Consider the following 16,006-nt stretch of genomic DNA (forward strand, 5'->3'; position numbering starts at 1 on the left):
TAGTTTAATTTAGTTTAGTTTACACTCGAAGTAGATTGGTCCCTCTAAGCGAGATCCCAATTCGTCGGTCATCCGACGTGACGTCGAGAGTGACCGACTGAAAGGGAACATATTTTTCTTAAATGTATACGTGCATGTGTGTGTATTTAAATATACATAATAAATAAACAGTACACACACAAATATTATGTAAACAAAAACTTTTATTTTTGATGCGATTAATCACGATTAATCGTTTGGCAGCACTAAATTTTATACGATTTTTATATAGTGGCAAAACCAGAAAGGTTCCTGATGTCAGTGATTCACTGGGACGATGTGAAAATTAACAAATCCATGTATAAATCTGAAATCTAAGCTTTTTAAAAGGAATATTCATGGTTCAAGATGAGTTCAGCTAAATCAAAAGAACATAATGTTGATTTCCACAAAAAACAACAACAACAACAAAAAACAAGTTGAAATAGCTTAAAAGTTGGCATTACATAATCCAATAAATGCATGTTATGGATATAATCGTGAACTAAACCTATTAAAAAAATAACTTTTTTTTCTCCATTTTTGATCTGTTACACTTGGATGTGCATCACAATTCATAAAATATCTGTCACTACTTACATTTCATTACTTAAAAAAAAAGCAAAAATCTAGGTTACTTACAATGGAGCCAATGGTAAAATACTCACTGTTTCAATATTAAAGCCACAAGACATAAACAAAATCATGCATGTTAACATGATTTTTAGTTTGAAAAAAAAAATGCTTACTAAGTTACAGTGGTGGCCAAAATTATTAGAACACTAGTATTTTCACCAGCTCAAAAATGGGTTTAAAATCAGTTATTTCTATCTTTTGCTGTAGTGTGTCAGTAGGAAAAGTTTCCAAACATTCATTTTGCCATTAATTGTAATAAAGTTTTTTGTTTGCACAAGGAGTCTGACAACAGCCAGTTTTTCACACAGAGATCTGATCTCATCATCATCCAGTCTGTCTGGAATGACATGAAGAAACAGAGCAAACTGAGACGGACTAAATCCAGAAGAACTGTGGCTAAATCTCCAAGATGCTTCAAGAAAATATTAGTGTTCTAATCATTTTGGCCACCACTGTACTTAGGTACACTTAATTTCACAAATTCATGGCAATATTACTCCATAAACCATGAAAGACTGTAAAATGAGTGCTTTTATAAAATTATTAGCTTCACATTTTTACTTTTAAATCCCAAAATTGGCCCCATTTTTCTCCTACTGTCTGCCTCACCATTACCTTGAATTTTACTTTTATTTATTTATTTTGTTCAGATGTCAAAAATTATTTTTGTGGTCACCATTAACATTCCACCGCAGGTTTATTGAGCATAATGTGTATTGAACCCAGAATATTCCTTAAATGATGTGTTGCCTTGTCTAGCAAAGAAAGCCTTTCGTTCCTGTTTTAGTGTGACTTATAGATCCTTAACAAACACTTTAGTTAAAGGGAAACCCAACCAACCCTTCTCTGGCTCTTCATAATCCTCCTCCTCCTCCTCCTCTCCAGTAGTCCCTGCAGTCTCGCCCTGCAGACGATAACCCAGCCTCCTGAAGAAAGCTTCTCCCACTTTGGATGGAAATGGCACATGGGCATAGACCCGCCGTATGTCACTCTGCTTTGTTTTGGACTCCAGTCCCTGCACCAGCAGTCTGCCCAGTCCCTCTCTGCGGTACCAACTCTGGACCACCAGCCTGCAGATCCTACATACACCGTCCCGACTCCAACCGTCTCTAGCCACGCATCCCATAATCTCCCCATCAGAGTCCGCCACCCACACCTCACCAGCAACCTTCGCCCTCTCCTTCAGCTCATCCTCATCCACCTGTTCTTTCTCATTCGTCTTGTCCTTCTCCTTTTCTTTGGGTTTTTTACGCAGCCTGGTTTTCTCCAGTTTGGCTCTGCCAGCGTGAGGATTGGGCAGATCTGGCTCTGTGTCTGCATGGTAACTGCTGCCCACGTAGTCCCAGTACGGCCTGCTGGAGCCCAAGATGCCCACCGACCGCGGTATGGTGAGTTTGAGGTAGATGATGAAGATGAAGACGGGAACGACCAAGGCCAAGATAAAAGAGTGCAGTACACAGCGGAGGATGGAGGAGAGGATGGCCAGCATGAGGAGAGCGAGAGGACGAGTCAGAAGGTAAAGAATCAGGCGGTTCTCCGTTCCCTCACATGCTTCCTGCAAACAAAGATAGAATGAGAGGAGGCCATAAAGGGAAAAAAAATCCTCAACAAACTTCTTCAATGTTGGCATGTATAATGTACCTCACTGACCTCTCCATGGTGTACCTCCTAATTATTTATATCTGCCAAGTTCTTTGATATTGCTAGATAACATTATCTCCATGTATGGCATTTTTGCGGTGATAGTGGCCTGAAGCCTATATATATATATATATATATATATATATATATATATATACAGTGGGGAAAAAAAGTATTTAGTCAGCCACCAATTGTGCAAGTTCTCCCACTTAAAAAGATGAGAGAGGCCTGTAATTTTCATCATAGGTATACCTCAACTATGAGAGACAAAACGAGAAAAAAAATCCAGAAAATCAGAAATTTAAGGGGGTCTGAATACTTTCCGTACCCACTGTATACACACACACACACAGTGCTGGATAGTAACGGTTTACATGTAATCTGGATTATATAATCAGATTCCAAAAACTTTGTAGTTGTAATTAGAGTATATTACATTTTAAAATGCTTGTAATCAGATTATAGTTTATTTTTATGGATTACATACTATTCACACAATGGCAGTACATTTTTATAATTTATTGATTCTGGAAGTCTGAACAAAAATATTTCAAACCTGGAAGACTTTGGGTGTATCGTTGTTGTTTTCATGTTTATTAATGTGTTTAATGCAGGGATTCCCAAACGTTTTTGTCACCCCCTTAAAATAAAATATTTGTTGAAATATCGCAGAGGTAGTTAATATTTCAATAATTAAACAACACATTTGCATGTTTACATTTCTCTGATGTCAGTTAATGGTCACACTGACATGCAGGTAAACAAATACTATATTTATATTTAAGTGTTCAAGTATTTATGTTCAAGTGTTTAAATTGCTTTTATTTTAAATTTTTATGATAGGATTAATTATTAGGTTATCACCTTACTATTCACTCTCTATAAATTCACTAATGTAATGTTTAATGCATTTTATGATGTTGTTGACATCAAAACATGGAATATATTTGCTTTTAGTGTTTCTCTTTGCTTTTTTTTTTTTTAAATCAACATGGTACGTTTAAAACAAGTGTGATAAAAAAAAGCAATCTAAATGTCATCTAAAAAAGTAGCCCGATTATATTACCTAAAATGAGTAACCTAGATTACGTTACTAACTAGTTTTCATCATGTAATCTGTAATTGACTAGCCTACAATTTGTAAGTAACCTACCCAGCTCTGTGTGTGTGTGTGTGTGTGTGTTTATTGCTCATGAGGGATATTGATAAAGATATTGATATTGATATTGATCATAAAGGCACCTTGATGAGAGCCTTTACAGCATCAATGTCCTTCTCCTGCATCCTGCGCAGAAGTACATCACCAAAGTCCAATCTAACCATCTTACCTGAAAGAGACATTATCAAAAAAAAGGTTAAATAAAAAATATAAACATTTAATTAACATATGGAAACCTGAATTTACTCAATTAGATGTTTTAATTAGATTTTTATTTTTCACTGCAGAGAATGTAATTGCAAAAAACAGGAAATTCTCTGTGGAGTACATGCAAATAAGGACAAGTTTAACGTGATAGACTTGTGGTTTTATGTACGATTGCCTCATGAGCTTATTCAGAGGCGTCATGCCCATACAAAGTGCACCCTCAGATTTCTGAGCCAAGTGGATTTTGAATGCAGCCTCCAAAAGACAAAAAATAGCCGAATAATATATTTTTTATATATTTGATACAATCACACCGTGTGTGTTTAGATCGTTCAGTGCGGCACAGCATCAGCTGCTAAATTCAAATCTGTGTTCGCTGGCTGGCGCTGAGCCAGAGACAGACGTATTTGTACAGCGCTGCATTATAACCAATCACACACGATGCTGTTGAGCTTATGAATGCAATGACCAATCAGAGACGTTCAGATGAGTCATCGCTGAAACGCGGTGTTTTGTTCACTTATTCACGGACTGAATTCTCTTCTCTGGCGAATTCTCTCATCAGAAACAACAAAGTGCAGATGTGTGTACGAATGTAAGATATTCATTTCACAGTGTAAACAGCTTCAGTGATTTAAATGGGAGTTTTTGAGAGCGCCCGAACTCTGGCTAGACTGAATGAAAATGTTCTTTGATAATGTAAATGTTCTTTGCTCTCTGTAAAATGAAAGTGTTATAATTAGTAACTTACAATATTGTTATTAAATTCACATTAAATATAAAGTCAGTCGTATTAAAAAATATTTTATGGCACGACACCACTGGTACTTAAGACGGGTTTTTATGTGTAACGTTAGTTAATATATTACACTAGTCTACTTTGCCCATCACCCATTATAGATCAAATAACAATCTATAAAGGTGCACATATTTGAGAATCTAGATATTTCCTGATTGGAAATATTTCGAAGGAAAAAATAAAATAAAATAAAACATAAGCCTATATCAGGTACACAATCATATCGTGGCTGCTGTATGTCACATGACAAGCATGAGGACCGTGCCCCCTCAAAAATCATGAGTGCATGACGCCCCTGAGCTTATTATATTGCATTACATCTCAAACATTTATGAAAAAACAACTTGTGGCTTGTCTATGCCTTTCCGACTGAGCAGCGCTGTTCAAGAGGCATTTAACAGGTTTATAGTAGCATGCTGTCCCGTTAGCTTGCTCCGTCACCACGCTTTATTTAATCCCTTATATGGTAAACACCACCTTCTTTATAGCTTAATCTATGGCTGTAATATATAGAGCATGCGTGACCTACTTACCCAATATTCAGAGAGGCCGTCAGTGCTTTAAAAGCAACGTAATGCAAAAATGCCCTCCTCTGTAGTCGATGTTACTTGCAGTGTTTGAGGGACTTAAGGATTCAGCGTTGTCTTCCCGCATGGAATGTAATTTCAACCAATTCTCATCCGGGAATACGACACTACGCAAACTGCGTAGTCTAGATGCGCACATAGCGGTTTACTCTTTCACCGCTATAGCGCATGCGTCTTGTATGAATTTAACGCATATATGTGTGCCTTTACACATGTGACCCTGGACCACAAAACCAGTCATAAGTCGCTTGGGTATATTTGTAGCAATAGCCAAAAATTCATGGTATGGGTCAAAATTATTGATTTTTCTTTTTTGCCAAAAATTATTAGGATATTAAGTAAAGATCATGTTCAATTAGGATAGTTTGTAAATTTCCTACTGTAAATATATAAAAACTTAATTTTTGATTAGTAATATGCATGGCTAAGAACTTCATTTGGACAACTTTAAAGGCGATTTTCTCAATATTTTTTTTGCACCCTCAGATTCCAGATTTTCAAATAGTTGTATCTCGGCCAAATATTGTCCTATCCTAACAAACCATACATCAATGGAAAGCTTATTTACTCAGCTTCAGATTCATAAATGATGTATAAATCTCAATTTCAAAAAATGTACCCTTATGTGATGACTGGTTTTGTGGTCCAGGGTCACATATGTGCGCGTTAAATCTATATTTTAAGAAAAAAGGTCTTGAATATAGCAGAGCTTATCTCTGTCTGTAAAATTATTTGCAGCAATTTCAAATGGAAGTATTAACTCTATCAAAGAAATCTTAACAAAAATGTACCTACATATGAAGTAAAATGAATATATTTTTAAGCTCTGAGAAATAAGTAAAAAAGCAAACACAAATACTGACATTCATATCTATTTTTATTGGTAATTGTCATCTAGTACCAATATTAAGAATGAAAACTGAGTAGACATATTTACAAAAGTTCACTTTTTACAGTCACTGTCAACATGACAGCATAGCTGAATATAGTTCATATTAGTTTATAAATTCTCTTTTCAGTGCACCCTGGTTGTGGAAGAGCACCAGGGATTTCCTTCATTTAGAAACCACTGCTTTTTGGCTGGGCTGTATTCGATGATTGTGGTTTGTGAAATAGCTCCCCGTAGGGGCCAGGTGAACAACTGTAACTACAAGCAATATGCTTTATCCCCACAAAGTGCAGTCTTGGGTGTGGGAGGACAACAGCTTAGGAAGAAGACACTGTGGTGTTCTAAGGATGTCTATGAGTGGAGCAAACAGGTCTAATGATTTATGTAAGATTCAACATAGGTCCTGTGTTGGTCCTATAGCTACAATGTTGTTCTCAGCTTCCTAATATCTAAAAACATTAATCACAGTCCAAAAGGAACACTTTAGAATAACAGAACCATTACTTGAAATTAATGTGGTAAACAAATGTGCCATTTTGCATTTGAAACAGTGTCATGAGGTGTGATTTGTGTTAAAGCCAGTCCGATTGACTATTATAGTGCTCCATTCTTAACCCTAAGTTCCAATCAGTTCCATCTCTGACAATGATATGCTCTCAGCCTCAACACGTTTTGACTCTTCTGACAGTACTTCCTCTCATGCATCATTACCTTGTTTTTCCTCAGTTCCTTCCGCTAAAGTATGTCCTACATCTGCTGCCTCTATTCCACCTTCTCTCAAACTGCTGGTGCTAACTTCAATTATAACAATGCCTTCTCCCCCCTCTAACTGGAAGATTCCCTCCATTTGCCCAGAGTTTGCCCCAACAGCACCTTTAAAACTGCCCCTTGCCCCAGAACCACTGCCCTCACCTTCTATCAGTGCAATCATTTGAACACTGTCCCCTGGGCCCGTGCTTCCATCCATTTTTGTCTCATCATCGAGCTCAAATACCACATCCTGCCCTTCCAGAGGCACTAAGGCTTGACCCGGATGGCAAGAAAGGTTGAGATCCTCACCTGGGCCTCCTATGAAGCCTGAGTTTGGCTGAATGTCCTCCTCACTCTGAGGCTCTGTTTGGAAATGAAGCACAAAGGACTTTTCTACTTCAACACTTCCCTCAGCATCTGCAGTTCCGTGCCCCTCACTCTGTCTGGTCCACTCTTGGAGTAAGTTAAGAGAGACCATTTCTGTCTTCTCTTTTCCTGCATCTCCTTCGCATTCTCCCTCTGTCTGAAACCGGAGGACATATGACTTCTCTCCTCCCTCACTATTCCCTCCCTCTTCTTGCTGGCCCTCACCTTCAATTTGCAATACATAAGACCGCCCTGCATCATTCCCTCCCTTCATCTCTACCTTCACCTCCATCCCATCCCCCTGTCCTCCATTCTCCATTTCTTTCTTTAGGCACAGAACGAAGTGCTCCCTTGAGATTTCTTCGACAGCTTTCTCTTCGAGTGGAACACTCTCAGGATCACTGCTCAACATGGGGGAACTTTTTGTTAGAGTGGAGTTTGGCGTCACTGACATAATGCTAACTGCAGGAACCAAAGAGCTTCCAGGTACTTGGCTAATGCTGACAGGTGACACAGTCGGTGGATCATTAGCATTAAGCCGTGGGAACTCTGTCTTTGAAGAAGTGGCACTGGATATTGTGGTAGATGTGGAAGTTGCACCTGATAACATTAACTGTTTCTTAACTAGTGTGGTCTGAACTGTAGGGGGGGATTTTTGGGTAGCAGCTTTAGGCTTCCGTCCACGCCTGGTTCCTCCTTTTCGGGTACGACCGAGGCTGCCTAAAATGGGACGAGCAATCGTCGATGTGCTTTGAGGCTGGGCAGTAATGAGGGGAGCATTATTATTGGTCAAAATAAATCTCTGCTGTGTCTGAACTGGTTGAAATTGCTGGATTTGAGTTTGAGATGCTGCCAGAACCTGGGACATTGCCGGAATGGTCTGCACCAAGGGGAGGGTCTGTGGTTCTGAAGGGGTGGGAAGAGTGTTTGTACTGGATGCTGTGGGAAACAGGATAAGACTAGGCTGGTTTCCATTGTTGGACTGGCACTGAAGCAGGAGGAAATTTTGTGTCTGTGGAGGTGGTGGTGGGGGAGGAGGGGGTGGAGGAGGAGGGGCAGGCTGTGTTGGTGTGGGATTGGATAGTGGGATCAGTTGCAACCCTGAAGTCGTCTGGATCATAAAATAATTCTGGGATGTGTTTGGAGGTATGTCAAGATTTGGGGGTGAAAGAATCAATGTGGAATTGCCATCAGTGGGAAACAAGGAGGTAAGCCCTCCAGGTACATTCAAGTTTAAATTTAGCATTGCTGTCTCTGAATCCCCACTACCTTTAGCCACCTTTCCTGCTTCCGTCGTACATGCTACTGCACCCCCAGAACTGTGAGTTCTCAAGTGCCTCTGCAGGTAGGAGAGCATGACAAACTCTTTTCCGCAGTGTTGGCACTTGAAGTCCTTGCGCGAGGAGTGTGTGCGTAGGTGCAGCTGCAGATTGGATGAGTGGGTGAAGCTCTTGTGGCACTGGGAGCACTGAAAGGGCCTTTCTCCAGAGTGTGTCCGTTCGTGCTGTTTAAGGTTGGAGGTTTGAGAGAAAGCCTTACCACACACAGAGCAAGCGTGTGGACGTAAGCCAGAATGGAGCTGACTGTGGCGACGGAGACAGCTGGTGTTCTTGAAAGACTTGCCACATTCCTGACATACATATGGCCGCTCACCGGTGTGCTGGCGAAGATGGTACTGGTAGTGTGAGCTCCACTTAAAGGTCAGTGGACAGTAGGGGCACTGAAAAGCCCGCACACCTGTGTGGACCTAGATGGGTTGAGAACAGTTTTCAAGATGTTTTTAGAGCTACTTTAGAAAACATTAACAAAATTAAGGATTAAAATGTTAAAATTTCAAATATTAGAATTCTGTCATTCATAAACAAAGCTGCTCAGGCCATTCTCCATGCATAAAAGCACCATAAAAGCATAATAAAAGTATTATTAGTGTAGTTGTTACAAATCATGTGCGCCATTGCGAGATACAAACTGAAATACAAGTCAATGGTAAGCTTTCCTTTAGTGTGTTGTTACCTGCTGTGACCAAATCAGAGCCAGTGAGCTGAACATATGAACTGGATCAACCCATAAATATGATTAAAAAACATAAAATACCAATAAAAAATTCTACCATTAAATTAATACATTACATCATTGATGAAATAATGCAATGAATCAGTTTTTTAATCCTGCTGTTATGCAAAAAGAAATCAAAACATGTCAATTTGACAAGAAGATCTATTTACCCTTTGGTGTATGGAGAGCAGTGAAGACCTTTTGAAGCTCTTGCCACACTCTGTGCATCGATACGGTCTCTCCCCAGTGTGGTCTCTCATGTGGTACCTAAGTCCTGATGAACCTTTGAATGACTTCCCACATTCAGAGCAGCGATATGGCCTCTCTGTAGGGAATGAAAACAGAAATTCAGCCGTGAGATGAATATGAGTTACACTGTGTGTGCAAATGTCTCATGTATCAAATGGGTGTTTATTATACCATGTAAGGTAATGTATGGTCTTGAAAATAAATAGCATAGTATAATAGGATAGTATAATAAATAAGAATAATGAAACTTTACAATCAGAGATGCCAGATTTGGAACAAACCAAACTAATCATTTTGCATCCACTGCAGACTCTTACCATTATTTGTGGCACATGTCTTGCTGCCTCCACCTCTCCTAGCTCCCTTTCCTGATGCTTTGACAGATGGCTTTACAGTTCGTCTCTCTCCCTCCTCTGTAACAGCAATTAGACTGACATGGATCTCTCTCTCTCCATCTTCTCCATCTCTCTTTAAGGAGGGCAGGGGCAGTGAGAGAGAGGGGCAGACGATCTCTGCTTCTGCCTCTGCCTCAGCAAGCAGCCTCTGCTCAGGAGTGTGGGAGTGCTGGTGGTTAAGCAGAGAGGAGAGCAGAGGGAAGGAGCGATCACATGCCGAGCAGTTGAACTGAGAACGCGACTCGGATAGAGCAAGAGGATGGGCCTTAAAAAGAAAGAGACAATGAGAAATGGAGGTTTGGTTCTTAAAATTCTCTGTCCACCAGAACAGTTTCTTGGTCTCACCTGAGCCACATGTCTGGTCAGACCGTTGCTGGTTTTGAAACTCTTCCCACAGTACACACATTCTGTTGTAGCTTGTGCAGTTGGCACACCGGTATCAGTGGGCATCTGATTCACAGACGCAGTGAAGGTCTGCAGAAGATCATACTGTGCCTGCCCCGACTCATTTCTAATGGCATCCAGACCAAGTAACTCTGCCGTCTGCCCACTATCTGCAACTGTGGTGGTTTCAACAACCTCTTCAAAGTCTGCCAACAATGGTGTAGCCCCCACCAGTGACACTCCACCTCCCTCAGCCTCTGTGCTATTTTCTGTAGCAACCCCTCCACCACCTGCTGGGCCAAGACTATCTAAATGTAGATTCTGATGCTCCTCAAGGTGACACTGTGTTGAAAATGTCTCATTACAGCTGCCACAACTAAACAGCAAAACACCAGCACCTGTGTCATTCTTGCTCATGTGCATATGCTCTGAGCCTGTGACAGTGGAGGAAGTGGGTGTGAGCGTCAGCTGTGGCAGGATGTTCTGATTGGCTGTACCTGAGGCAGCAGGCGAAGACGTATTGTGAGACAGGAACACCTGTCCGACCCCTCCTTCCTGTCCACCAACGAGCCCAACCATTTCAGAAATACTCATCCCAACAGTGTTCAAGTCCTCCGTCAGCACCACCTCCATCTCTCGAGCTGCTGACCCTGAAGCAGCCCCTCCAGCCTTCCCAGCACTTTTCCCCTTTCCTTCTATGTGAGAGATGCGATGCAGCGCCAAGTTGGACGAATGCGTGAAGCTGCGCCCACAATCCCCACAGACATAAGGGCGTTCACCTGTGTGTATGCGCATGTGCTGACGCAAATTAGTGGACTGACTGAAGGCTTTATTGCAGACGTCACAGACGTAAGGCTTGTAGCCCAGGTGTACATTCTTATGGCGACGCAGGCTGCTAGAGTTCTTGAAGGCTTTGGAGCAGCTGTCGCATGGGTACGGACATTCACCGGTGTGCTGGCGGAGGTGATACTGGTAGTGTGAGCTCCATTTGAAGGTCAAAGGGCAGTAGGAGCACTGGAAAGTGCGAAGGCCTGTATGTACACTCCGATGTATCTGGATAGATAAACCATTGTGATGGTAGGAAAATAGAAAAAGAAGATTTTTTTTTTACTTAAAGAAATTGCTACTTTTATTCAGTAAGCCCACACTGAATGGATCAAAAGCGACAATAAAGACTTTTACATTATTACAAATTTATACAATTTCAAATAAAACACTGTTCTTTTGAACTTTCCATTAATCAAAGAATCCTAAAAGAAAGGTATTACATATGATTATACATATGATAATTGATTCCTTAATTTTATTCTCACCTGTAGAAGAGAAGAGCGTTTGAATGCTTTACCACAGTCATCACACTTATACGGCTTCTCTCCAGAATGAGACCTTAAACAACATATAAACCAATTTTATTGAGGAACTTGTGGTGAACAGCAAGTAACAGAACAAAAACAGTCATCACGAAATCACATCTTCATACATTATACAATATTCAATGCTGTGTGACCCTGCATCTCGGTCCATATGTAGAATCAATTGACCTCTCACCTCTGGTGGTATAGTAGGGCAGATGAGCCCTTAAAGGCCTTAGGGCAAAGGTTACAGCGATATGGCCTCTCATTGTTATGGCTTCTCTGATGATGTGCCAATCTGGATGACCACTTAAAACTCTTGCCACAGTCCAAACACTGGAATGGATGCTCTGGGATTTGAGCCACCGTTGCAGGGGGTGTTGATGATGTCACCACGTCACCTGTGAGCCCAACTGTTCCTGACTCTTTGCCCTCTTCTTCTCCCTTCCCTCCATCCTCTACGGAGGGGAGGAGGGAAGGAAAGGGAGAGAGGGAGGAGGGCGTCTGAGAAGGTAAAAGTTCAGTTTGGACCACCAGAGTAGCAACAGTGTTAGCCATCACAACTGGTGTGAAAAAGTTGGGCTGTAGTGAAGGAATCTCAGTCGTTTTGTAGTTTTGCTCTAATTATGGCAGCCATGGCTTGTGTTCAGTAGAGTTTTGGCCAGTTTTCTCAGATTTCAGCCAGATAATCTTTTCTGAGGCAGAATGTCTTCTGTTGTCTTCTTCTTAGTTGGTAGAGCTGTAATAACACATTTAAACATTTTTATGATCCATGCAAATACAAATAAAAACCGTTTAAGATATAACAGTGATTGTCAACTGAAATTTCTTTTCAGATGTTGGGGACAGCAAACAATAAGATGCAACTAACATATAATCATGAATGTAAAGGATAAAAAATGTATAGGCATACTCCTATGAAAATGTGTTTTGTTAAAGGAACAGTTCACCCATGAATGAAAATTTGCTGAAAATTTACTCATCCTCAGGTCATCCCAGATGTAGATGAGTTTGTTTCTTCATTGGATCAGATTAGGAGAAATTTAGCATTACATCACTTATGAGAATGAGAATTCAAACAGCTGATAAAAACATCACAATAATCCATAAGTAATCCACACGACTCCAGTCCATCGATTAATGTCTTGTGAAGCAAAAGCTGTATGTTTGTAAGAAACATATACATCAAGGCATTTTAAAAACTGGCCAAAATACCAGTTCATAATCCATAATAAAGCTTCCTCCAGTGAAAAAGTCCATCTCGTTATCATCTCACATCAAAACCTACCAACACATTTTTGTTAAGAACTATTTTGGACTGTTATCGCTTGTAAACAATGCTTGATCTGTGCATATTTCACACAAGGTAAATGAGAATATACATGGTTTGTACTGTACAAAATATTTTTTGTGCTATGAATTATTGCCTGCCATGGACATGAAGCCATTGAAATTCAAGTGACATTTAGAAACACTATAAAGACAAGCCTGCTGCTGACCATCAGTATCAAATCCTTAAACATAGTTCATGGTAATATTAATACATTTCAAGTATTATGATTTTTGTTTACTTTTGCACAATAAATAAATATGTATGTATGTATGTAACGTGTCACCACTTCTGAGTGCCAAAACTGTGACATAAAGCAAAAACAGCTGAGAACTGCTGACATATTGTAAATAAAAATATACAGTTTATCCTGAATGTCTGAGACTACACTGTATGTAATCTGAGCCTGTAAATAAAGATACATTTTGAACAATACAAAATAAAGAAATGGTATGATGCAAGATTACTATATATAAGCTTCTGCACTATTTCTAGGTCACTAATCAAGCAAATGTGTGGCACTGATCATGTGAACTGCTTTGTACAGACAGTCAGATGTTCTTGTTCCAAGCTCTCTGGACCATGCAACAAAACTGTGGAGTGTCATTAAAGCAAAAACTAAGACTAACCAAATACTAAAACATTCTGAGATTCATTTTCAACAATTCAACTTTTTATCCAAGATGTTATGCAAGTAATATGATTTGTGATCAAACAAAATATTACATTAGCTAACAGACTGTCCTTGAAATTAGAAAGCTTTTAAAAAAAAGACCATGTTATTTTACAATAATTCTTTCCTCAAGCAATTCTGAAGATCCTCAATGTATCTTAATAGTAAACAGACCAAACCTTCCCCTTTAAAGATCCTCCACCTCCTGCTTCACTCCCCCTCCATCTATCTGTGTGTTCCTGCCTTCTTGTCCCAGGGAAATGGGGAAAAAAAACCTAACCCCAAATTGGAGATAAAAGACTTCAAGTGGCCAAAGCGTACTCACCCCTCAGTTTCTAAACAAGTCGACAGTGGGTCGTTTTATCGGCTGTTTGTTGAATTATTTGCGCTGTCTCGAGCCGGCCTTCTCGAATCCATCCCAGCCTTGTCTTCGTTCCTCAAGCGTCACAATATTTGTCGGAATAAGTGCATTATTCTATGCATGTGTTATTCCCCTGGTTCATTGCTGAGAAATAACCGTTTTTGACGTAATGATATAAGGCCGAACTCCGCAGTGATCGTCCACACAACCTTAACAATAATCTAAAGCACAAACTAACCAGCAGTCGCCCGTCTGTAACCGCCTCTCAGTAAAGTCGTCGGCTATTGGTCCGCTCTCGTCCCCTGTTGGCTCGTCTCATTGGTCAAGAAAAAATACGGTGTCGAACTTTTTATTAAATTATGCATAGACTGTTGGTGGTTTTGTTTAAAACCCACACGGAATAAACCAATTAGCTTATTATGCAAATATCTCTTCTTAGATAAGTCTCAATGCAGCTTTATGGAAAAAGAAATGATCTTTTATGTAGCTGGGTTGGCTCTGCGCAAGGGCTTGTGGGTAATGTAGTTTAACTCCTATGTCATCTCTTGCTAAGTACGTTTACTGCAGCTACCACAGTAAGAAAATATGCAGGCCTACTCAAAAGTAAAGAATAGTTTAAAGGTATATTCCTCATTTTTAATTGTAGCATTCATAATCATATAGTCTTTGCTTTTTGACAATGGACAATAACAACCAAATGTCTACAAGTTACATGTAAATGCCTTTATTGTCTGTCTCAGTAGGCACACAGTTGAACACAGCCAGCTTTTGCATATTTAGTGCACAAACATGTAGCAACTTTCAGTCTATGTAGACACAGAAACCAACCTAAACAAGTCAAGTCACCTTTATTTATATAGCGCTTTTAACAATACAGATTGTGTTGTGGCTCATCTAGTTGTCCTGGTCTCCGCTGAAATTCAGGTGCTGATCCACCATCTGGGCTGAATACGGACTGGATCTGGTGGCTACAGTGACCTCGGAATAAGAAAGAAACAGACTAATATTAGCGTAGATGCCATTCTTCTTATGATGTATCAAGTACATCGTGTGTTATTGGGAGTGTTCCCAGTTCCGGTTGACCTATCCTTAACAATCCTTTAACGGATTTGAGTAATAGAAATGTGTAAGTTATGTTATGTGTAAGCCAGGTTAAAGAGATGGGTCTTTAATCTAGATTTAAACTGACAAGAGTGTGTCTGCCTCCCGAGCAGTGTAAGGTAGATTACTCCAGAGTTTGGGAGCTAAATAGGAAAAGGATCTGCCGCCTGCATTTGATTTTGATATTCTAGGTATTATCAAATTGCCAGAGTTTTGAGAGTGCAGCAGACGTGGAGGACTATAATACGATAAGAGCTTGCTCAAGTACAGAGGTGCTAAACCATTCAGGGCTTTGTAAGTAATTAGCAGGATTTTAAAATCTATATGATGTTTAATAGGGAGCCAGTGCAGTGTTGACAGAACCGGGCTAATATGGTCATAATTCCTGGTTCTAGTAGAAAGTTGTTTATTAAGTGTGTAGAACAACCACCCAATAAAGCAGCCATCAAGTGTTAGACAGTGTTCTAGGTTATTACCTGCGGAGATTTTAGGTCCGATAATTAACACCTCTGTTTTTTTCAGAATTTAGCAGTAAGAAATTACTCGTCATCCAGTTTTTTATATCGACTATGCATTCTGTTAGTTTTTCAAATGTTTTGCCGGGCCATGAAGAAATATAAAGCTGAGTGTCATCAGCATAACAGTGAAAGCTAACACCGTGTTTCCTGATGATATCTCCCAAGGGTAACATGTAAAGCATGAAAAGTAACGACCCTAGTACTGAGCCTTGAGGTACTCTATACTGCACTTGTGATTGATATGATACCTCTTCATTTACTGCTACGAATTGATGGCGGTCAGATAAGTATGATTTAAACCATGCTAATGCACTTCCATTAATGCCAAAAAGTTTTCTAGTCTATTCAAAAGAATGTTGTGGTCGATAGTGTCAAATGCAGTGCTAAGATCCAGTAGTGCTAATAGAGAGATACAACCATGATCAGATGATAAGAGCAGGTCATTTGTAACTGTAATGAGAGCAGTCTCAGTACTATGATACGGTCTAAATCCTGACTGGAAATCCTCACAGATACTATTTTTCTCTAAGAAGGAA

At 39.9% G+C, this 16,006-nt stretch overlaps 2 protein-coding genes across 2 annotated transcripts; both read right to left on the reverse strand.

The window, feature by feature from the left end:
• Nucleotides 1–1,062: 1,062 nt before the first annotated feature.
• nat14 (N-acetyltransferase 14 (GCN5-related, putative)) lies at nt 1,063–5,110 on the reverse strand. The gene is made up of 3 exons (XM_016230516.1): nt 4,994–5,110; nt 3,538–3,623; nt 1,063–2,209 (listed from the first exon to the last, which is right to left on the reverse strand). Exons 2-3 carry the CDS (start codon nt 3,616–3,618, stop codon nt 1,448–1,450), a joined length of 843 nt encoding a protein of 280 aa, XP_016086002.1. The 5' UTR covers nt 3,619–3,623; nt 4,994–5,110; the 3' UTR covers nt 1,063–1,447.
• Nucleotides 5,111–5,942: 832 nt separating this feature from the next.
• Nucleotides 5,943–14,122, reverse strand: LOC107549478 (zinc finger protein 628-like). The gene is made up of 7 exons (XM_016230576.1): nt 13,816–14,122; nt 11,684–12,226; nt 11,449–11,521; nt 10,097–11,188; nt 9,674–10,016; nt 9,278–9,432; nt 5,943–8,799 (listed from the first exon to the last, which is right to left on the reverse strand). The coding sequence occupies exons 2-7, from the start codon at nt 12,043–12,045 to the stop codon at nt 6,634–6,636; spliced, it is 4,191 nt and encodes a 1,396-aa protein (XP_016086062.1). The 5' UTR covers nt 12,046–12,226; nt 13,816–14,122; the 3' UTR covers nt 5,943–6,633.
• Nucleotides 14,123–16,006: the final 1,884 nt, after the last annotated feature.

Source organism: Sinocyclocheilus grahami, unplaced genomic scaffold (assembly GCF_001515645.1).
Source record: "Sinocyclocheilus grahami isolate Dianchi unplaced genomic scaffold, SAMN03320097.WGS_v1.1 scaffold373.1, whole genome shotgun sequence".
Taxonomy (NCBI): Eukaryota; Metazoa; Chordata; class Actinopteri; order Cypriniformes; family Cyprinidae; genus Sinocyclocheilus; species Sinocyclocheilus grahami.